This window comes from Eriocheir sinensis, chromosome 31, assembly GCF_024679095.1.
Source record: "Eriocheir sinensis breed Jianghai 21 chromosome 31, ASM2467909v1, whole genome shotgun sequence".
NCBI classification, from domain to species: domain Eukaryota; kingdom Metazoa; phylum Arthropoda; class Malacostraca; order Decapoda; family Varunidae; genus Eriocheir; species Eriocheir sinensis.
Genome location: NC_066539.1, coordinates 2,873,586 through 2,897,605, shown reverse-complemented (window position 1 = coordinate 2,897,605; position 24,020 = coordinate 2,873,586). Strand labels below are relative to the sequence as shown.

At 39.7% G+C, this 24,020-nt stretch overlaps 1 protein-coding gene across 7 annotated transcripts in view; it reads right to left on the bottom strand.

Annotated features, from left to right (window-relative positions):
- The window catches only part of LOC127005791 (talin-2-like), a 170,707-nt gene that overhangs the window by 39,893 nt on the left and 106,794 nt on the right, over positions 1–24,020 (bottom strand). For all 7 annotated transcript variants that reach the window (XM_050874898.1, XM_050874897.1, XM_050874900.1 and 4 more), the window contains 15 exons: positions 19,035–19,198; positions 18,616–18,710; positions 15,704–15,833; positions 15,299–15,466; positions 14,843–14,985; positions 14,594–14,721; positions 14,199–14,304; positions 13,730–13,949; positions 13,166–13,343; positions 12,398–12,495; positions 11,643–11,731; positions 7,315–7,567; positions 4,038–6,974; positions 3,532–3,853; positions 1,613–1,745 (listed from right to left, as the gene is read on the bottom strand). In XM_050874898.1, the coding sequence (XP_050730855.1) occupies positions 1,613–1,745; positions 3,532–3,853; positions 4,038–6,974; positions 7,315–7,567; positions 11,643–11,731; positions 12,398–12,495; positions 13,166–13,343; positions 13,730–13,949; positions 14,199–14,304; positions 14,594–14,721; positions 14,843–14,985; positions 15,299–15,466; positions 15,704–15,833; positions 18,616–18,710; positions 19,035–19,170 (5,136 nt within the window). In that variant the 5' untranslated portion in view covers positions 19,171–19,198. The remainder of the gene's footprint in view (positions 1–1,612; positions 1,746–3,531; positions 3,854–4,037; positions 6,975–7,314; positions 7,568–11,642; positions 11,732–12,397; positions 12,496–13,165; positions 13,344–13,729; positions 13,950–14,198; positions 14,305–14,593; positions 14,722–14,842; positions 14,986–15,298; positions 15,467–15,703; positions 15,834–18,615; positions 18,711–19,034; positions 19,199–24,020) is intronic.

Below are 24,020 nucleotides of genomic sequence, written 5' to 3'. Positions count from 1 at the left end.
CATAAACTAAACTCAGTCCATCACAACACCCATCTCAAAAAGAAAGTTCTGAAATTGCCTTTTGAAGCATTCAGTGGAATTAAGCTGTCTCATGGACACTGTAGGTCTGTTATACAGCCTCTGAGCCTTTTAAGAAACTGCTCTCTGATCAGAGAAAGAGAATAGCTGGACAGCAACTTGCTCATTAAGTTGAAGGATCATCATCATAAACCATAACTACAAAAGGGCATGTTGGTAGAAGTTTTATCAATTCACCAATATACCAAGGCTCACTCAATTTAAGAACCTTAAGTCATAAAACACAACTTAAACTTTATTCTAGCTCTGATTGGTAGCCAGTGTAGCTCAATGTGGTATGAAGCAGTAGGGGCTTGGGGGAATGCCAAAATGAGTCTTGCTTCCTAATGCACACTCAGGTATGTGCCATGTTTAAGGGTTATTCTTGAAAAAAGCTGCATATAATGGACCTATCGTCCCATTTATCGTCCCATTAATTATTATCCATATGTTCCATTTCGAATGTTTCCAGCATTTTTGAACCCAATAAAGCACAAAGCCACAATAACACTAAAGCAACAATAAAGCAACAAAAAAAGGCACAGGTCAGGCAGAGCTTCTCCACAGCTGATTGCTTTGAGGAGACAAGACCTTCCAGATCTACCATCTCGATCTAGATGCCTACTGATGATTTGGGAGGAGAGGTAGGATCAGAAGAGAGTTAAAAAAAGGCTTAGAAAAGAGGAAAACATTTGCACCAGCAGCCCTCTCCTGCGAGTCGCAGCCATAGCTCTCACTCCCCAGTCACCAGCTACGCGCTAATTATATAATATAATTTTTTTTCAAAAAAAAAGCGAATACTTAGCAGTTAGGTTATGATGACAAATTCACATATTATAACTTTCGCATATTGAATACCCGGTGTACTACAGATTGGACTTTGTTATATAATTCGGAAGACCCACTAGGAAAGCACTGCAATTATCATCATATGAAAAAACATTGACTGAACTCTCATGAGAAGGCAATGTCCATTTATAAACTGCTTCACCAAATAGAGGTTACTTATGTGCAGATGGAAACTTTTCATAATTTGATTTATGTGTTGTAACCCAATCTAGAGTTTAAGTAGCACCCAGATTTTGAACAGCGTTTACTGGGTGCAGCTGTGATTCAACTGCATTAATAAAGAGAACATTTTCTGCATTGTCATCCCTTCTATTCCTCGGATGATGATTCAAGTCTTATAATTATTTTGTTTTAGGTTTCATTTTGTCTTCCCAATCTTTATATCCAACATCAATGTTGATAACACATAATGCATGGTGGAAGATTTATTGGAGTGACTTGAATAATAATAATAATATCACAATGGAAGAAGCCGGGAGTATCCATGAAGGAATAGTGGTACTGTCACTGCTGTATGGAAGGAGAGATTAAAGGCTAATGTGCTGGTTATGAACAAGTTTAGGAACATCAACAGGGTGTACAAGGTTGTTTAAATGGGGAAAAAAAGATGTATGATGGCTCTGGAAAATGCAGTATTTAATACAATGAAAAATAAAGCATTTGCTGAATAATTTGTGAAAACTCACACTAGGAAAAAAATAATTACCTGTAAGGTGTTATCAGTTTGTTGTTGGAGATTTTGGTCCAGAGCAGACAGTGAAGCTTGGTCCAAATCCCTGATGTTCATGTTCAGCTTGTCAATGGTTTCATCACATTCCTTCTGTCCTGGTGCTTTGTCTCTGAAAATACAAAAAGATTGAACAAATTAATTATTTCTAATAATACCATAAACTTAATGATCATTATCAAGACTCATTACCCGATGAACACTTACAGTATTGTATGCATAAAGTTTACGCATTATTATGCTGGCCAATGGAAATTCGTGTGCATAAGTTTTACACATTTATTTTCCATGCAATGGAGGATGCTATTGGGGAGGTAGTCAGGTTGTAAGTGATGATTTGGGAGTGTAAGTGGTGTTTTAGGTTTGTGGGAAAGCATTATTTTCACAATGCTACACCTATGGAAAGTGTATTAAAGTATGGAGGTGATGAAAGCACCAGAAATGCATGTGACATTGTAATTGCGGGCAGGGGCTGGAGTAGTTGTACAAGGGGATGATGTGTGTTAAGAAGGGGTATTATCATATATATGCAACACTGGATGATGTAACCATGGTTACGAGGTCTGCTGCAGGAAGGATGGTGGTTCCCCCAATAAGTTCAAAACAGATATGCATCATATGTTTGTCATTTTCCTTACTATTAGGTTAAGTACTAACCGTTTATTAAAAAAAAAAAAAAAAAAAAAAAAAAAAGGCTGACACCACTGAAATAAATATTTTATGGGAGATGATCCTGTAGGGGTTCAGGGGGATATTTGGGTATAGTGTGAATAATTTTTTTTAAAATATGAAAATACTGATGTAGAATGATTCAAGAAAATCTGGTGGCCACATGATGACCATGAAGATGGTAAAGCTGAGAGCATATGCCAAGCTGCATGTGGCATTGGAGCTCATCTCAATCTTTTGGGCCCTTGAGCCTGCATTGGGTAAGAACCCTCAGGACCTAGGGACACACGGCATGTGTGACATTCTGTTTACCACAATTTATGTTCCCCAGGTTTCCCCAGGTACCTGTTTATCAACCAGCCTGAAGGGGAGGTTGAACAGGTGGGTGAGCTGGGTGGTGAGTGAATTGGGCTGCAACTGAACTCAGGTCTGTGGATTTATAGCTAAGCAAGCTAACCACGGAGGCACCTGAAGCGTTTTTAAATCTAAATGGCTGTGCTTCCCTCTTCATGACTAGTGCACTGTCCATATATTTAGTTCTTGGTTTTTACTTTTAGGAGAAGTTCTGTCACAAGTAAGGCTTAGGCATCACTCCTCCCCCTCCTCTGTGTCCCTTCCTTCCAGGCCCAAACACTAAGCAAATTTAGACATGGAAAATCTCACTTAAAGATAGCAAAAAAGAAGAGGAAAAGGGAGGAGGAATGTGAAAATATCAACCTGGGGGCTTTGAATAATCTGCCCATAAAGAGGGAGGCAGTATTGTCAAAGTGGTAATTTATCGACTCAAATCTCAATCCGGTGCAAGCTCAACCTCTTTGTCATGAAGACCTAGTTTACATATTGAAAATTCCTGAGTCATTATATTGATGTAATATGGCTGAAATTCATATTGCTTTCATATGTTATTTTTGCACATATAAAATTAAACTAAGGGAACTGGGTCACAAATATGGAGAAAACAAGACAAAGACATCATCTTGTCTGAAAATAGAGAAAATGAAACTGATGAATTATTTCTAATAATTCCTGAAATAAAATGACCATCATCAACTCATTACCCTATTAAGCTGATTGAGAGGCCAAGAAAAAGACTCATAAGAAAAGTTAGAGGCAGTCAGGGGGAAAAAAATACCCAGAGAAATGGCTTACACAACACACAAAAGTCATGCATCATTTGGTGGTGTGTGAACACTCTGAACAGACTGAACTTTCATCATAGGAATCCTCACCTAATAGATGCAACTAAGCTCTTGATACTGTCTGAGACACTCTTGCTATGGTTAGCCATAGCCTGCCAAGTGGGAGGGTCTCTGGGGTTGACAGCCAGGCTCTTTGCTGATTCAATTAGGGAGCAAGAACCATTTATAATGGCTTTCCCTGCAAAAGTGATTGGTTCTTGTGACTCTCTAGCTTTGGCGGAAATCTTGGCAGGAACAGAAGCAAATTCTGGGGAGTTTGCAAAAGTGCAGAGGTTTTCCACAGCTTCCAGGAGTGGCTTTGTGGCAGTACTGCAACGAGCCCGATTAGTATCACTGTAGTCTTGATCCAGGGCTGAAAAAAGTAACATCGAGGAAGTTTATACAAAAGGAAAGCCAATATCTGGCACTTCACTGACTGAAATATGTAATTCAAATTAATGTACAGTGTCACAGATTAAGTCGTTTACAAACATTTGTGAATAACATTGCTTCACAGTTTTAAGTATATTTAATAACATGAAAATATTTCTACTTACTTTTGATTTCTTTTACAAGATGAGCTGTGGCATTAGCAACATCTTTGGCAGACTGAACAAAATGTCGCTTTGCCACAACATTGTTTGTCTTTGCTGATGCAACTCTGCAGCTGTTGCACAGAGCACTGGTATGTTTGGCAATGATAGTTGCTGCATTGAGAACTTGTTGTTGGTTACTGTTGGGGTTTGTTAATGTTTGGCAGGCAGTAACAATTGCTTCATAGGCCCGGGCAAACTGGGACTGGTCCACCAGCCCTGGGCGCCCTGCCACACTTGTTGGGTCAGATATACCTACAAGGTAAGCAGCCTGAGATGCACTCTCAATTAATCCACAGATAGCCTCACTCACATCTTTGACTGCATATCCAAACTTGTCATGTTCAAGCTTTTTGGCATGATTGGCAATACCAGTCATTCCATCACCCAAACTCCTTGATCGATCCATAACTGTGTCAAGACACTCATAGTATGTCAAGTCTGTGACTGCTTCAGATGGATTATCGAGCCAGGGCTTCACTGACTGGATTGCACGTACTGCACTGTCACATTCTTTCTGACCAGGGGCGGCTGATGTGCAAATATTGATTAAGTTGTTGATGGAATCTGTTACTGCACGTGCAGCAGTTGCAAGTTGATTTTTGGCATTGGGAGCATTAGGATCTGCAGATACAGCTTTTGCAGAGACTAGCAGTTTTGAAGAGGACATTGAGACACTCTTTAAACTGACAACTATCTGTCCCTGAACTTCTCGTTCCTGAGCAGTACCAGCCATTTCCATGCCAACACCCATTAGATTTCCAAAGGCACCAGAGAACTTTTTAGAAGAAGTTGCCAGGTGTTGCGTTGACATGCGAGCTGATGTTACAACTTCTGAGGTGACACTGTTGAGTTCTGCTGCAGCATTACTCAGTTCAGTCTGGAGTTCTCCATATGGTTTTGAACTATGAGGGAACCTGCCAGCATCCAAGTCATTTGTTGATTCTGTTATGTTCAAAATGGCATCATCAACATCCTTCTGGCCAGGTAAGCAATTGACTGTTTGGTTGAGAGCCTGAGATACACCTTTAGCAACTTGTGCCAACTTCTGCTGAGAGGCAACATTCTGTGGACCCTGGACAACAATGCGGGCTTCTTCAATGAGTTCTGAACTTCTGATCATGACTTCTCGAGCAGCTATCAACAGACGATCTCTGAGCAGAGGGTCTCTGGATGTGGCAACTACACCACGGACAGCAGAGGAGAATTCCTTGAGTGCCAAGGCAGTGTCCCGAGATGCAAGGCCGGTGAAGTGCTGATTTCCTTGAGTTGATGATGTAAGTAATTGAGCCATGGTTGACCCTACTGTTTTGCTTGAATTTGTAAGCTGCTGGGCAGCATTCTCTGGAGTTTCCCCAGGCAGTGGACGCAGGGTACCCATTTCTGCAGCCTTCCTTAAGTCATCGAGATCATCACTGAGACTATGAATAGCATCAAGTGCCGAGTCAATTTCCAGTGAGCCACAAGCTTCCTGGGCTTTTCCAATAGTTGAGCGTAGGTCTGCCAAGGCCTGACCAAACTGTTTTGAAGAGTTACTCAACTGAAGTGATGAGGCTTGATCTGTAATAGTTGGGAGAGCAGATTTAACAGAAGCAAGCATCTTTGTGCCAGGGTGAAGAAATTGATTACTTGAGTTAATCAGACCCAATTGAGCCCTGGGAGAATCTGGGTTGCTGATGGCACCTTTCACACCCTCTACAAGTCTAGGAATAACATCAGCAACCTGCTTGCAATCAGCCATCACTTCATCCTGTGTTGCTGGATTGCTGTTATGTGGACCAGCTCCTTGTGCAGCAGCCATGCACTGAGTACCTGTGGCAGCTGCATGCTTCGCGGCATTTTCAAGACGTTTTATTATTTTCTTCTTCAGTGCATTACTGGCAGCTAAGTTTGTTGCAGTTCTTACACTCTCAGCAACTTCCCTGAGAATAAACTGTCTATTTTCATCATTAGGATGTGAGGCACATTGCTTGGCAGCTTCAACTAATTTGGCAGTTGTATCAGCAAGTTGCTTTGCTGCAGCTAAGAGTCTGTTCTGGAGATCAGTGTCTCCTTGGCACTCAGCTTCAGATTTAATGGACTGGATAAGGTGGGATGTGGCCTGAGCAAGGATCTTTGCCTGTCTCACCATTTCTGGGGCATTCCCCTGAGAGGCAAACAATTTTTCACTGGAGACAAGGATTGTTTCTACAGCCTCATCATGTACGCTGACACGTCCTTTTTGTTCTCCTGCTGTCTTAATGTGATTCAAAAGATCATTTAAGGCCTTGGTAACTTCATTAGCTGCTTGAGATATGTCGTGAAGTAAATCATCATTTTGAGTGGCTCTCTGACAAACCTGCACCATACATTCCACAGCCCGACCAACTTCTTTTGCAGCTTCAATAAGTTGGCTCTGACATGCTGGACTGTCAATAGTTGGGGCTACTACTTTAGCACATGCAACTAATTGAGAAGTCGCAAGAGCAACAGCAGTGGCTGAATTAATGACAATATTCTGAAGTTCTTGATCTTCACAACGTGAAGCTACTGCCTTAGCTCTGAGAATCAGGGCTGCTGTAGTATTTGCAACAGCTTTAGCTAGTCCAAGGAGAATATCTTGTGTTTCATGATCAAGTTGTATGTCAGCAGTTTGGAGGACAGCACTTGATGCCTCTCCAACATGAGAAGCAGCCGTCAGCAATCCCTGTCGAGTCTCTTTTCTTTCAGGCTTGGCAGCAACCAGCAAATCTGAAAATGCTTCACAAAGCACCTTGGCAGCACCGAGGAGGTTATTTGACTCGTTGTCTGTCTCGAGCAGAGCAGCAATCATCCGCACACCCTTGGTCATCTCAGGCAAGTTGGAAGTAATGGTGTGGATGGCAGCACCAACAGCAGTGTGATCAACTTCTTCATGTACAGCTGAAATAAATACACAAAAAATGATGTATATGCATTAAACAGTAAAATATGCATAACTATTACAAGGAAATCTCAGCATGCTAAATGAAATCGAAGGTTGGAGACGTTAATTCAAATGCATGAATTAGATATTTAAAGTAAATCAAAGCAAACATCATAGTAGAGGGAACAACATATGAAGCATTTCTCTTGGATCTCCTCATGACAAAGGGCTAAGGTCAATCAAGACTTCCCCTCCATATTCAATACATCTCTTTAGAATAAGATAATACCATGCCATGGAAATTACTATGCTTTCATTTATTCTAAAATACTCAGAGAACTGAACTAATATACTCACATGAAGTCAAGGTGACAACTTCAGCTGTGGCAGCATTCATTGCTGCAATCTGGCTAGTAACCGTCTGCTTATTGGAATCCAGGGTAACTTGTTTCCACTTAATAGATGCAGGGTCGGTGCCCAACTCTGGAAGTTCAGCTTTGGTCTCCAAGATCTCTGTGCATTCTTCAATGATGACTTGTCCAGTCTCAATGGTGGAGACAAGAGCTTTCTGTGGCTTGCTCATTACATCTGTCACTTGAGGATGCTTGGCCTAGAAATGTACAACTTAAATATTATCCATTCTTTGTAGACTGCAAAAAACATTCAAAATTCTTACATGCAAATCCACAATAATCTAATCAAAATCCAATCATAATATCAATTATCAAAGGCTTTCAGTAATTGCTTCTAGATTTTAAACATGCACTATCTATTCATGCCAAGACAGCAGGATATGTGACACCTACTTGCTTTCTCAACACTCCATGATATGGAGCTTGAAAAAAAAGGAGAACATGACAATAACAACACTTAAGAGTTGGCTGTGGAGCTTTTCATTATATTTAAATGTTACAATTCTTAGTGGAGCAAGGCAGTGTCTTCAATCCACACTAGAAAATGTAGTATTCATGCATGAAATTAATAGTACTATATTATAAGCTCTATTAATGTTTCCCTCTAATGAGGCTGTTTAAGCAACAATGATATGATATTCACTTTGAAAAAATAAAAATAACACTGCAATCAGCAAAGAAGCTCTTGCTGTGGCTCACAGCTGGTTTGCTGTATTGGAAATAATTTTAAAAATTCAATATTTATAAGACAATGGCAAACAATGACATAACAAAAGCAATAAATCAGTTTTGAAAACTTATGAATGTCAACATAAAAAAATAGCCAGTTCCTTATATGAACCCACAATTATGGTGAATAAAGATTAATTTTGCAATGAAATCACATGTACAGTAGCAAAATCCAAAGCTCAGAAAAGCGACATATTACTAAAAATGTTCTGGAGTGTACGGTGAGGTGGAAATAAAATGTACAATGGGTCAAGTGTAGACTCACTCTGGTTTCATAAAAATTAATTCTTGCAAAGAAAACTCTTCATTGGAATAAGAGAAAACTGGTCGCATTAGCATGCTGCTGAAGTTTTCTCAGTTTGTGGCTGCGATTAGATGTTAGGCAGCACTTCCATTTATTTCATAAGTATTGTTTTTATTTTGCAAATTATTTCTCACGTTGATAATGAAGAATTTTATCTTCTAATTGTTTATGTATTTGATTAGTACTGACTTCCAACAGGAATTAAAGAGATAAGTGAAGTAAGAAAGGGGGAACTTGAGTGAGAGCTTGATTTCAAATGGTAACACATCAGGAAATTAACCACATGGGGATGGAACAGTGTACATTCTATCCCAGATATTGTCATGGCTAGAATCGTGACAAGTCCTTTTCCTTGTTTTATTTGCTAGGTAAGATGATAGGTGGGTTTTTCTCTCGCTCATGTGCCAGCCTTTGTTTACCACCATGACTGTGCGCGCCCACAGGTCAGTTGGTCGGCTGGCTTGTTGGCTGGTTGAGGGTGCCAGTGAGCATTTTTGTGCGGGTTGCCTGCTGCTTCACCTGCTGTTCTTGTTCTTTCAGTGAGTTATCACTCCACACTCTTGTTGCAGGTGCATTCGTTGAGTGTTTGCATTCATTGCAGTACGTTTACGCCTGTGTTATGAGTGGTTTGTTACGTCAAGTTCCCACGCTGGTCTGGGTGCTGCTGTCCCACGGCCTGGCTGGCCAGAGTTGCCGCCGCTCATTCCTCATCTGTGAGGACGTACCTTATAGAGCAGGGGCGGGCAACCTTTTCAGAGTGAGGGCCAGATGAGACTTTTGGGAGCAGGCCGCGGGCCAGAGTGACAAACGAAATCCCCAAAGTGACTATATACATTATACAAGAATTTTATTGAAAAACACAAAAATCAGTGAGACGGCTGGTGCTGCTTGTCATGAATAAGTGTTTCAATGTCCGGCTCGATGGATGAGGTAGACAACAGAAGAATGTCGTTGAGGTGGCGGTTCGAGAGTTGGGAGCGAAGTCGAGACTTTGTGTACTTCATTTTGGAGAAGAGCTGTTTGCAACAGTAGGTGCTGCCAAACATGGCCATGATGCGTTGAACATACGCAATGTATTTTAGAAAATTGCTAGAAGGGAGGAAGAGTTCACAGAAGAAGGACACTGGAGAAGAGGTGCAGAACTTCGCCTTCAGTTCACTGCTGCACTGCAGCTCCACTAACTCCATCTGCAGGTGGGCAGGGGCGTCGTCCACTATTCTGTTTTCACGTTTCTGTCGACCATCACTGATGTCATTAACGGAACCCGGGCCCCGCACGGAGCCCGTCCAGAGACGAGCTCAAGTTAACCTTTGGATCCAGGGTTGGGGTGGTGATGCCAGTCCAGTGATGTTGAATATTCTACATATCATGAAAATGTGAAATGGAAATACTTAGCTACAAAATAACGTATACAAGAAGTCGTGGTTAATGCTGTTCATATGTATGTCAACAAATGGTGAGTGATGGACTGACGGAGTGGATCATCTGTGCCGAGCGGCCGCTGTTTTGGTGACATCATTAATGTCGACGGAAACGTGAAAACGGAATAGTGGGAACCGCGCCTTACCTAGACTCAATGCTAAAGTCCAACGGACACTGGCGTCTAGCAGGATCCAAGGGCAGAGTGAGGAGCAGAGTTGCCAAACAATATCTGCCAGCAGATGCTGTTTGGCAGATTTTATTTTATTTATTTATATATTTTTTTGGCTGGGGTTTCGCGGGCTGGATTGCAATATTAATGCCGAGCAGGGTGGCGGGCCTGACGCTAGGCCTTCGCGGGCCGGATTTGGCCCGCGGGCCGGAGGTTGCCCGCCCCTACCCTAGAGGGAAGTTCCCATGAGGGAGCATTTTTATATTTATTTTATTACTTCATATTTATGGCCTAGCAGTATTTTTCATGCAATATTTACCATCTAATTATGACTTTACTACTGCTAAAGCACAGGTGGGCGAGTGATTTAGATGATTACATCCGTCCCGATATCTGGCTTCGATGAAAATGGATATCTGATGAAAAAGTGAAATCACGAAGAACGTACTCACGAACGAAAAGAAAAATGCGAGTTTCAAGAAATTCGACAGTTCAGCCTGTTTATGTTATATCCGATGTCTATGTCGGTCGATTAGGCGCTTGTCAACCTGTCCACACTTCCACAGCATTCCAGGTCCAGTCATCCATGTCCAGTCCTCACCCTTTCGCTGTTTCTTTGTGAACGCGTTTTTATGAACCCAGTGTTGCCAAATTACAGTGTTGCCAGCTAAATCTGCGGTTTTCCTTGAAATCTTTTGGAAAAAAATTTGAAATCTAAATCTTAAATCTTACAGGAGTAACTGTTTTTTTTCAAGTATTTGGCAAATTTTTATTGTTTTTTTATTCATGCACTTTTTTTTTTTTTTTGCCATCCTAAGATTTTTTTGGAATTTTTGGGTTATGGCAACACTCGAATCGAAAAACATCCCAGCCCAGCCAGCGTGGTGGGGTTGGGGGGGGGGGGGAGGGGGCTTGGGGTGGTGGTGTGTGGTGTGTGTTTGTGTTTGTTTTTTAGCGAGAGGGCCTGCAGTAAAACGGAAGTAATGTTAAGCAATGTTAGTAAGTGATGAGTTAATGAGTTAGAGGATTGTCCTAACATATGTATCTATTTATATACATAAAAATAATAACAAAGGATAATTATTTTTTTAATTATTTTAGCCTTTTATGTTTCATTGTATTAATAGTAGTAAAGTAGTTATATTATAGTTATATTTTTTTTTTTTTTTTTTGTTTTTTTTTGGGCTGGCTCCCTAACCCCTATTTTTAATCCAATCCTATGGAAATGATATACGAAAAATCGATAAACGAAAGGTTTTTTCAGTCCCTAACCCTTTCGTATATAGGGGATTTCCTGTATGGCACTTTGATTTGAGGGTTGGGACTGACAGTTCCTTCTAATAAATGGTGTGTTTCGACTTGCATACAAAATCGGGTCATGACGGTGTTGTAGGAACGGACCTCTGTTGTAAGTTGAGGACCCCCTATATATATATATATATATCTTTGAAAGTGAGGCTAGTTTGGCATTTGTTATTTTCTCCAAAAAATTTTATTAGTTTCTTAAGCATCCAATTCCCTCTCAGTCTGTTGATGACAATAAAAATAAATATATAAATAAATAAATAAATAATAATAATAATAAAAAAATCTGCCACAGTCAAGAGAGGAAAAGATATGAGGTTATATTTTGTGATCCCTGACTTACCGAGGGTGGCTGGTGGGCAAGGTTGATCTGGCCCACGACGGCCACTGAGTGCACCCCGGGCATGGAGCCTCGGCTGAAGTTCTGCTCACCTAACAGGGAAATGCAAAACTCAACATACAAATAACAAAAGAAGTAAAAGAAGAGTACAAAGCTTTTACTTATATTCATGTCACAGAAGCAAACCAGTAAAATAGCTAAAATAAAGAAATCCTGCCTCATAATTTCTTTATAAAGTTTATCCTTAGAATTAAAGATTTACAATAGTAAGTGATTTAAGATCACTTATCATTATTTTTTGTAACACCATCCATGTTAACCAGACACTTGTCTATATGATAACCCACAGTGTGCTTTGAATTCTTAGAATACAAAGAGTACCATGAATTGCTGTTCAAATAAAAAACTATTCTCTATCCATATGAAAAAAAGGTAAAATTAAAATCACATGATCAAGGTCATAATTCTCTACCTGGTTTCCTTCTGACATAAATTGGAGAGATCAAAAAATAGATCAAATCAAGTTCAATACAAATAAGTAATAATATAAAGCATGCAAGACAGAACAGGATATATAGTGTAGTGTAGCGGGTGCCACTGCTGCACATCACATGGTACCTACTTTTTTATACAGACTTCAAAAGCACTTCATATATTTATTAAGGGAGGTTTTCCGACTTACAAAAAATAGTAAAAAGAAAAATAATAAACTACTTAAGACCATACATGATCCTTAATTAAGGTGAAAGAATACTTACCATTAACCCCAGGCCTCATCACAGCAGGCATGGAAATGCTGTCCTTCTCAACATGCATTGCCTCTGGGCCACTGCCTCCATGCTGCAGGATGCTGGCCCTAGAAGAAGACAAAAGTATATCAAGCAATTACATTATTGGGATCCTTATCATCATTACTAAACAACTCAGTGGTTATTGGTATCCAGAATCCATGAGGAGAAGGATAGTTAAAGGTAAAGGAGGAAAACTAGTCATCCATAGAAATTTACTTATATTAACTTTTATCAAATACTGAAGTGATGATGTATCAAATATAACTGAAGAAAATCAATTTCCTGTGTTGTCGTTAAATTGTTGAGGTGAAAACAAATTGTCTACACTGCATAACTAACACCACTGAAGGTCATGAAACAAGTACTGTAGATGTGTAGCCTAGGGGTGTAAATCACAGACACTTTGAGAACCAGAAGTGGTATACTATGTATATATATAACTATTATCTTGGCTGTGTGTTCTGCTATCACATTTCTATGATATGAGTTGTGATGATGAGGGAACTACCCTGAATTGTAAGAGTGGTTTGATGACAATGGGCTCCTATGTTGACATGAACAACAGAGCTGTCTCAGAAAGTGTTATAGTGATTCTGTGGCAGGAAACTGAATAGTGCTGAGGTAATAAAACAGATTAACAGAAAATGGGCAATGGTGTTGGGATAATGTCAGTGCATATCACAGAAAATGAGGTGTGGAGTATGCTGTCATCAGATGAAGAAAGAGGAAACTTACTTATAAGGAGAGACAATATCCTCTACGAGTGTTGAGCCATCATCCCCCTCAATGCCCACGTGATCCTTGACCTTCTGCTTCTTGAGAATGATGTCAATATATCCAGCAATCAACTGAGCTATCTGTTCACCCTCTGTGGTCTGTACTGAGTAGTACTGATCAGAGTAGTCACCAAAGTCTGAAAAAGGACCATTTATATAATATATGCTTCCATAAGAAAGCTTATAATTTTGCATATTTAAAAAAATGCTTCAGGTTTTTCTTCGAGTAACTTGAGGTAAACACAGCTCATTGCATGATAATTTTACATACTTTTTAAAAATTTTGATTTTTCGCACAAAAAAGTTTGCAATATTTAGTTTTATTGAATATTCTTAAGATAATCTAATAATCATATCAAGTGAACATTTCACTTTTGAGTCATGTGATATGTTCAACTGATAAGATTATTGGAATACCTTTAGAATATTCAATGACACCAAATATGACTAAGTAGAAGGCCACCTAGGGTCCTAGAGTGTAACCCTAAGGTTTTTTTATATTTAATAAAATTTCTCAGTTTACCCAAAGTGAAGGTATTTGGTGATGCTGCCCAACGCCTAACAGTTGTCAGGGGCCAAGTCTTTAAAATTTCTTTGGTTTTCTCATCCAGCCGCAGAACAGAATCTTTCGTCACACCCAAGAGACGAGGCACTAGTTTGTTCTTCCCCTTCATCTTCTCTTTTACCAAATAGAAGGTCACTCCATATGTCTTGAGGGATCTTGCTTCGCCAACATAAATATACTGAAAGAGGATATACAAAAAGGTTCCAAACAAAACTGAGAGTAAAGCTGAGAAAAAAATTATGTACTCTTAGGACACCTCAACCACAGTCAACATTCAAACTTAGGACAATGATAAAACAAACAATGTTAACATCCAGATATGGTACAAATTTTTCAAAAATCATTCTCAACATTTAAGATTCAAACTGCCTCAGCACATACAGAAAATGGAAAAAGACTGTGAAAAAGAATCTGAACCAGAGCTTACCTTGGCATCCAGCTCTGCTACACCACGATGTTTCTTGTGTTCTTGAAAGATTTTCTTTTCAATGCCTTTGTTCTTAATATAACCATGAGGAAGAAATTCCTTCAAGCTGAAAACAATTAATAGTTTATATATATGAATCAACTCAGCTATTTTTAAATAATTTTGCATTTAACAGCACTTCCTTCTAGGCAGTGCAAATGAATGACTGCTTCATTCAGTTCATTCAAACTGAAATCCCCATACCTTTGAATAAAGTATTCCTATTACAGGCAGTAAAATAAAGTACAAATACTTATAACTGTATTATTAAAAGGAATGCAAACATTTTTGTTTGAAACTTCAATTAAAACACTTCAAATGTTCCTAACCACAAGAAAATATTAAAAAGTGCTTACTCCAAGAATCCTGCCTTGTGTTTGGCATCCACATGGTCACCAAACTGAATCTGGCACTGAATACCAGCAAATCTGCAAGCTCGCTCATATGTGACTGGATGGGTTCCATCAAGAATAGCATCACGACACTGTAAGGCAGAGACCATTAGAATTTGAAGGTAAATCCCACAGAAAATGGAACAATCTTGTTCAACACTGAAAACTTGAGATGACAAGACTTTAATGGCTGGTATGAAAGCAGAGTCTTACCTGTACATACAAAAGACCCAGCTGTACAGGGTCTGTTGAATCGATGTTTTGGTCTGAGAAGAAATATTTTCTGCGCAGGAGCAAGATTTCATGTTCATCAATACCTTGCTCTCTTAGTGTTTTGCTGTGGTCTACCCAATTGACTGTGGAAAGAAATAATATTGTAGTTACATTATCATCACAATTATAGTCAAACTTCCATTTTTTGCAAGAAATGGATTAGAAGTCAATAATAAAAGTAAAATAATAAAAGAAGCCACTCGGAGGATGTGAACCGAGTCACTGTTGTTCACATAATTAATGATCACTGTGGATAATTCAATAAAACACTCATCTTTCACTTTAATCATGGTGCAGAGCAACATTCCTTCTCTTTACTATCTATTTTCATTTCCTTAACAACATAAAAATAATATCAAGAGGCAACTTTCATTATTGTTCTCTTTCAGTACTTACTTTCATCATCTGTGTGGAGTTTCTTTTTCAACTGCTCCATCTTGGCATCTCTTTCCTTGTCACCTTCTTTTTTCTTCTTTAGGGTGAGGGTTCCAAAGTTGGACTTGTTATCAACTTCTTCTGTCTCAATTTCATATACAAGTGAATATTCATCATGGTTCATAATTCCTGGAATAAAATCACTGACATTAACAGACTACCTAAGTAACCAAGAATTTCATGACAGGTGTAAGGAGATGAACATAAATATATTTAGTATTTTCTTATTTCAGGTAACTGTCAATTATGAAACCCATTGAAGAGTTCAACCACACCTAGAACTTAATATAGCATGAATAAATTGATAACCAAAGCAATAATAATGCCAAATTAGGCTCATTGTCTAGGGGAAAGTTGGACGCCTACCAATTTTTGTGCAGATGACAACCATGAGCTGGGAGACAGGTTGGGAGTCATCCACCAACAGAGTTTTGACGGACTCATCCAGCATCCTGACCTTTAGTGTACGAACCTTCCGGCGGTATTCCACCACATCCTGCAACAACTCACTGGTCAGTCATATACAGTCCACTGACATGGCTAGTAGCTAAAAACTGTATAAAGTAGTAAAATCATTATATATTCTACTAGCAGTTGTAGCGTACTATATTTTAATTGCACTGATTTTGTCATTTCCATATCTGCTTCTTAATTTTTTCTTAGTATAAAGCCATTTATTTTCACATACCATTAAGCAAACAAATTTATTTAGAAAATTATCCTTATTCACAACCATTACCTACTGCATTCTGTGTGTGTGTGTGTGTGTGTGTGTGTGTGTGTGTGTGTGTGTGTGTGTGTATTTACCTAGTTGTCACATACGGGAAAAAAGCTACGCTCGCGCTGTTCCGTCTCCATATCCACTCTTATCCAACTTTTCCTTAAAATCATGAATGTTTCTTGCACAAACCACCTCCTTCTCCAGTCTATTCTATAGTTCAATGCTTCTGTTTGGGAAGTTAAACTTTTTCACATCTCGCCTGCACATGGTTGCCCTCAACTTCTTTCTATGTCCTCTCGTTTCTCTCTCGTTCCACACACACAGTTCCTCTCTGTCCAGATTCTCCACTCCGCTCGCCACCCTGTACACTGCTATCAGGTCTCCTCTCTCTATTCTTCTCTCCAAGATTGTGAGCCCCATGCTACTGAGTATCTCCTCATACGTCTGATCACTAAGTTCCGGTACCATCTTAGTTGCCACTCTCTGCACTCTTTCCAGCTTTCTTATGTTCTTCTTTTCGTGAGGAGACCAGACCACTGATGCATACTCCAACCTTGGCCTTATCATTGTAACTATTATTTTCTTCATCATCTCCTCGTCCATATAAACAAATGCCGTCCTTATGTTCCTCAGCAAATTCATAGTTTGTCCTGTTATCCTGTTGATGTGTTTGTCTGGTGACATGTTCTCTGAGATAGTCACTCCCAAATCTTTTTCTTCCATTCCTCTGCATATTATCTCACTTCCCATCTTATATTCGTATTCACATTTTCTACCACTCCTACCAAACTCTATTTTTTTACATTTCCCAAGGTTGAACTCCATCTGCCATGTACCACTCCACTCTCATATTTTATCCAGGTCCCCTTGCAATGCCTCACAGTCTTTCACATCATTCACTCGTCTCAATAGCTTTGCATCATCTGCAAACAAACTCACATAGCTGGTCACTTCGTCCACCATATAATTTATATAAACAGTATTTACCTAGTATTTACCTAGTTGTAGTTTTACAGGGCCTGGGCTTATGCTCATGTGGTCCCATCTCTGTATCTGTATTTATCCAACTTTTCCTTAAAGTTTTGCACACTCTTCGCCGATACTACATCCTCACTTAGTCTGTTCCAAACCTCTATATTTCTTTGTAGGAAGCTATATTTCTTTATGTCTCTCAAACACCTTCCCTTCCTCAATTTTTTACTGTGTCCTCTTGTTCCTTCTCTTAGTAGCAACTTCTCATTGTCTACTTCTTCCATTTTACTCAATAATTTATAAATTTGTATTAGGTCTCCCTTTTCTCTTCTTTGTTCCAGTGCTGGTAGGTCCATTTCCTTTAATCTTTCTTCATATGTCAATCCCTCCAGTTCTGGAACCCTTTTTGTTGCCATCCTTCGTATTCTTTCTAGTTTTTTTTATGTGTTTCTTCTTATGGGGAGACCACACTGCCTCTGCATATTGCAATTTTGGTCTAATCATAGTGGTTATTAACTTTTTCATCATATCCTTATCCATGTAGTGGAATGCTAATCCTATATTTCTCACCATTCTATATGTATCACCGAATAGCCTATTAACATGACTCTCAGGCTGTTGATTATCTTGTATTGTCACTCCCAGATATCTCTCCTTGAACTTTCTTTAATATTTCTCCATCTCCCATTTCATATGTCCATTTTGGTCTCCCTTCACTCCTTCCCATTTCCATTACATGACATTTCTTCACATTGAATTCCATCTCCCATTTCATACTCCATTCCCAAATCTTGCTTAGGTCATCTTACAGAATTTCACAGTCTTTACTGTTTCTTATATGTCTTTGCAGTTTTGCATCGTCTGCAAACAGGCTCATATAACTGTTTTACATATACTAGGAAAAGTAATGGTGTCAATGCCGATCCTTGAGGCACTCCACTCTTTACAATTCTCCATTCCAATTTCATGTCCTTTACCACTGTTCTCATCTCTCTTCCCCTTAAGTAACTTTCCATCCAGTTCATCATTTTTCCTTTCAATCATCCTTTATTCTCCAGCTTCCATAGTTGTCTTTTATGTGGAACTTTGTCGAATGCCTTCTTCAGATCCAAGTAAACGCAATCAACCCATCCGTGTGTATTTACCTAGTTGTGTAATACAGGAAAAGAGCCGTAATGGGCTTGTGCTGTCCCGTCTCCATAACGCTTATTATCCAGTTTGTGTGTGTGTGTGTGTGTGTGTGTGTGTGTTCTCATCATCACCCTTCAGTACATTATTTAAGGAGTCACCTTACAAGACCTATGCTGCAATAAAACTATCCTAGTAATATGCATGGTAACTCTTTCCAAGTAGAGGGCTATAAATCATTGTTTCAATAACATAATTTTTGCCTTGTGAGTTCTAAATTCTACAAGAAAAGGTCATCTAGACCTCTTTTCCTGGTACTGTGAGTTTAATGCTGACACAGAAAATCATGTTATTTCTAATATCTTCTCATACCAGTGGTTCTCAGCACCCTTCTCCCAATAAGTTTTCCCTGCCTTATTCAAGTCCTTTCCCTTCTCTATGAGTGCAATTATCTCACCTGGTCTCGTAGGATGTAGTAACTGAGGTTGCGGCCAGGCTCCAGCCACACACCTGAACCCTCTTCTCCGGGTAGGAAGAGCCCATAGTCCTTGGCTGGAGAGTAATTAAATTATATTAATGTATCTATTATCTTCATTAAATGGTTAACAAAGATAAACAGCTTATTAATGCCTTTCCTCCCTCCAACTCCATTGTATTTGAAACATATAATATTTGTTACTTTTAATATTTAATAATACATATTTAATATTGATATTTAATGCTTAGCATAGTATACTAACTATTCACAACAACTTTCTGAAGATGACAAACCACAGACCACTTATAGTATGACATAAAGATCCATCATTAGATTGAAAAGGTTAAACAAAGCAGATACATGACAATGAACTGTGAACAACCAGACATAATTCTTACCCTGTCCTAAGTTGGCCTCTGTAATCTTCTCCCGAATGATGCGACAGGCATCGTACACAACTGTGGCAGGGTCGAACTGCATCATCTTGCGGACATTTTGTTCCACAATGTGAATTTTGAGTGACAATGCCGTCATCTTGCCGGTGGGTGTTTATGAACTGTCTCTGCAAGATGAAAGACACATTAATAAGAATCTTTGAAAAAGACCCTGTTTGGCATATGAATATCTTAGATGAGCCAAAGATTTGTGATTGTAGAGGCAATGATGCTCATCACATTTTGTCCAACTGGGTAAAAAAATATCAACTAAGGACATGACATTCATGTGAAATCAAAAATAGTATGTTACATCCCTGATCAGAGGACTGAGTGAATGTCTCCCTATACCACTTCTATGAAGACTTTCCTATTTTGTCCAAGTCACTTTCCACTGTGAATACCTCTTGAAAACTTTACACAAGAACATAAGAACGCAGGAGTCTACAAGAGGCCGGTAGGCCTGTACTAGGCAGCTCCTTTGACCCTAAGCTCCCGTGTATCTAACCCCACCTAATATCGCTGTCCATGAATTTATTTAGTCTATTTTTGAATGTGACAATTGTATTGGCACTCACCACATGACTGCTAAGCCCATTCCACTCATCCACCACCCTGTTAGTAAACCAATTTTTGCCTATGTCCCTGTTGAATCTGAATTTATCCAGTTTAAACCCATTACTTCGTGTCCTACCCGGTTCTCTTACCAACAAAACCTTATGAATGTCTCCCTTTTTAAAGCCCTTCATCCATTTATAAACCTCGATCATGTCTCCACGCACCCTTCGCCTTTCTAGAGAATGCAAGTTTAACTGTTTGAGTCTTTCCTCGTATGACAAGTTTCTCAACCCCTGAATCATCTTTGTCATCCTCCTCTGCACCGATTCTAACATTTTGATATCCATTCTATAGTAAGGTGACCAGAACTGAACCGCATAGTCAAGATGAGGTCTAACTAATGCTAAATATAGTTTGAGGAAGACTTCGGGGCTTCTGTTGCTTACGCTCCTTGAAATAAATCCCAGTACCCTATTAGCTCGATTTCTAGCTTGAATGCATTGTGCCCCTGGACGGAGATCAGAGCTCACTAAGACCCCTAAATCCCTCTCGCACCCAGACCTGCTTATGAGAGTGTCATTTAAGCAATAGTTATGTGAGGGGTTGTTCCTACCTACACTCAGAATACTGCACTTCCCTACATTGAACTCCATCTGCCATTTATCCGCCCAGTCATACAATGTTGAGTTCACCTTGGAGAATACTAGTGTCCTGATCCGACTCAATTACTCTACCGATCTTGGTATCATCTGGAAATTTACTAACATCACTACTAATTCCTGTATATAAGTCACTGATATAAATAATAAACAAAAGTGGACATAATACCGAACCTTGTGGGACCCCACTCATAACACATCCCCAGTCAGATCTTTTACCATTGATTTGCACTCTTTGCTTCCTATTGCTAAGCCACGCCTTGACCCAGTTCAAAACTTTACCCTCTACTCCGTGAGCCTGTAATTTAAGCAACAGTTGTTGGTGAGGAACTTTGTCAAACGCTTTACTAAAATCAAGATAGATTACATCATAAATTTCATCTCTGTCTACCGCCTCAAATACTTTATTGTAGAAGGACAAGAGATTGGTGAGGCATGACCTACCTTTTGTGAACCCATCCTGCGAGTCGTGAATTAAGCTATGTTTCTCAAAATGCTAACTTTTGTTCATAGTTTCTGCTTGTTCCTTTGCCTCCTCATACACTTTTCCAATCTTTAATTTACTGACCCTTACATTGTTTTTTTGTAAAATTAACTAATCTGAAAAGTCTGGGTTCTTTAAAATTTTCTGCAAAGTATCTCTGACATTTTTCTTCTCAGTAAACTTTTCCATAGTCAATCCTTGCTCTTCTATATTCTTCTTTTCTGTTGTTTCTCCTTTCATATGTTTCAAGCAAAAAATCTTTGTCTGTGTTTCACAATCAGTAATTTTTCAGGTCTTTTTTCCTGTCATCCTTGGCACATTTCTGTCTGCATCTTTAGAGCATAGTCTCAGGTAACACTCCCATCTTTCTTGTAGGTTATTTGCTTCATTAAATATACTCCAGTCCACTTCCTTATAGACTTTACATCAAACCTAAGGCAAGTATGCATCATGCTTCCCTTACTGTTCAGGCACAGGTGCACCTCGAATTCACCAAACAAACCCACTTCCCTCCACAACAAAAAACCCTTCTCTCCCACACAAAACCCCTTCTCTCCCACACAAAACCCCTTCTCTCCCACACAAAACCCCTTCTCTCCCACACAAAACCCCTTCTCTCCCACAAAACCCCTTCTCTCCCACACAAAACCCCTTCTCTACCACACAAAAGTAATTATATTTTCCACAAAGCTGCTGCTTCCTAACATTGTCACATTAATATAATGCAAAGAATTAAAACACCTGTGCACCTTTTGACCACAAATTGGTGAATCAGTAATTTTCATAACTATCACCATTTATTTGGTAAAAACGGATGGTGTATCATGTTGAAAGTATGTAACTGCAATGAGTTTTCACAGATATTTGCCAGGGGGTGCTCACTAGGGAGTAGTCTTTCATGCTTCTGCACATGTAGCTTGGAAATGGGAAAAAAAAAAAAAATCCATACACCTCATTGATATGCCACATGGAGGTAATGAAAGAACGGTCTGATTCCTTATCTTCCAATTAAGCACTCCCAAGTGGGCAACGCTCCTGTACAAATTTGCTCCATTGGAGTGAAATGCTGACAGCATGATACACCGTCTATTTTCGCTTTCATAAAGTGCAATAATTATGAAACTTATTGTATCTATTATTTACCATTTACATGCGGTAAGGAAAAACAATGCATACAACACCGCCTTCTTGTCTTTCCAAACCCCACATTCTGCGGTAGACCGCACGCTAAAATAGCACCCATCAGGGCAGGGGACAGGAGGTGGGATATCTGCCATCAGTGCCATGTTTCAATGACGCTGTACACAAAGACACAAGACAAGGAAGTACACAAAGACCAAGTGTCTTCTCGGCGCCCCTCGTATTATAATTGAGCGTGATGGGGCGATGAAGTGCCGTCGGCGGTCGAGGAAGGCGACGCACGCTTCTAAGGCCGCTATCGCTTTGAATCGCCACGTAGATCCACCCTACAATGATCCCTTTTTGTTTTTTGTTAATTTTTCGGTGTGTCCCGGTCTTGCCTTTTTCCCCCTCGATGTTTAGTTCTCATTCTTGGTTAGTTTGCTGTCTCAGCGATGACTAATATACTAGTCTACGACGCATATTTTCACAGCTCCAAGATTTGACACCTGACACGTTTATTATTATTACTATTATTATTATTATTATTATTATTATTTTTATCATTATTATTATTACCATCATGATCATCATCATCACACTCAAACTGTTTACTATTTCCGACCCTCGCTACAAAGGAGCGCTGATTAAGTTTCATTATCAAGATAAAAAAGAAAACTATTAACTTCACTGATTACATGTCATGGGTAATTGTACTTATTAACACTGATAAAACTTAATGCAGTGCTACAACAAAGGAGACGCCTCACGGGCAACAAAAAGTGAGAAAAAAGCCCGTTTTCTTTTCTTTTTTTTCTCCTTTTTTTCTAAAAAAAAAGTGAATAAGAACACCACCATCGAACTTGTACGTCTAACTCAAGTTCGTTCTTTGTCTGCCGCTGAGGCATGAGTGGCCCCCAGGCTGCCGGCAACACAGACTCGCTGCCTTACTGGTGGATAGCTCTTGTGTACTCTTTTAGTTCATTGGTGGTGATGCTAATACTAATGATAACGATGATCTGATGCTGCCCGACTCCATCCTAGCTGCCCCGGTAAATGTTATCTCTTCACTAGTTCTGTCTGCCATGGCCTCTATACATTTCTTTGGTTGCCGCTCTTACAGATTGCCATTCTGTTATCAGTTACACGTGGTCTATGGTTCTACTTATATGACCAGCCAAATTTATTTATTTGTCCCATCATTACATTACCTACAAGCTATGTTTGTACCCTAAAATACGTAATTATGATGTTCGCTTCCCATCTCTACATGTTGCCATTTAAATATAAACTCCATACATTTTCCGCACATTTTAAATTTTTTTTTTAGGCGCCAAATTTCTGAACTGTACCCAATACACTGTTTTGATCATGAACTGTCATATCTGCCTGCACTGCTCACGTCAATCACCTCATATCTAACGACCAGCCTTTCTGGTCGAGGCATGGCAGATGACTTGCCAAAAATGCTCAGGGAAAAAAATAAAATCTAGTTATCGTACGTAACGTGTGGATGCAACGCTCTACATCAATTGGTAAATAAAATCAAAACCAATTCTTAGGAGCCAATTACAAGCGGGGAGAGAGATAATGCTTTCCCCACGAGACGGGAAACCCCAAGCAGCCGGACATCAAGGTTGGTATTCTTAGACGACCCTGCCTCTCACATGAACAATTTCCAAAAGCCAAGACGGAGATAGCCGGGTTCTAATGAGTGTTTTTCTAGGTTCATGGTACAGAAGAAGGGTCAAACTACCACTGGAAAGGCCCACAACTCCTATAAAAGCCTTGTCAAATATGTGTACTTGGGCGAGGAAGAGTTTAACAATCCGGCCACAAATCCCACAGAATGACCCCCACCCCCCCACACACGCATGGGAGGACGGGCGGCGCGGCGTCGGCGGCCATAGCAGACACACGCCGTCTAGACCGCCCTGTTCTGTCCTGTGATGGCGTTAGTTCACGCTCCCTCGCCCTATATAATAAGTTCAGCCAGACTCGGTTCGCGCTTGAGACCTACACAGACAAACACGTCCGCAAAACCAAGTGAAGTCCGAACCCTCAGACGGAGGGTGTCAGCGTGTGTCGGCACGTGGAGGTAGAGGGAAGACCTAAAGCTCGCCCTTCACT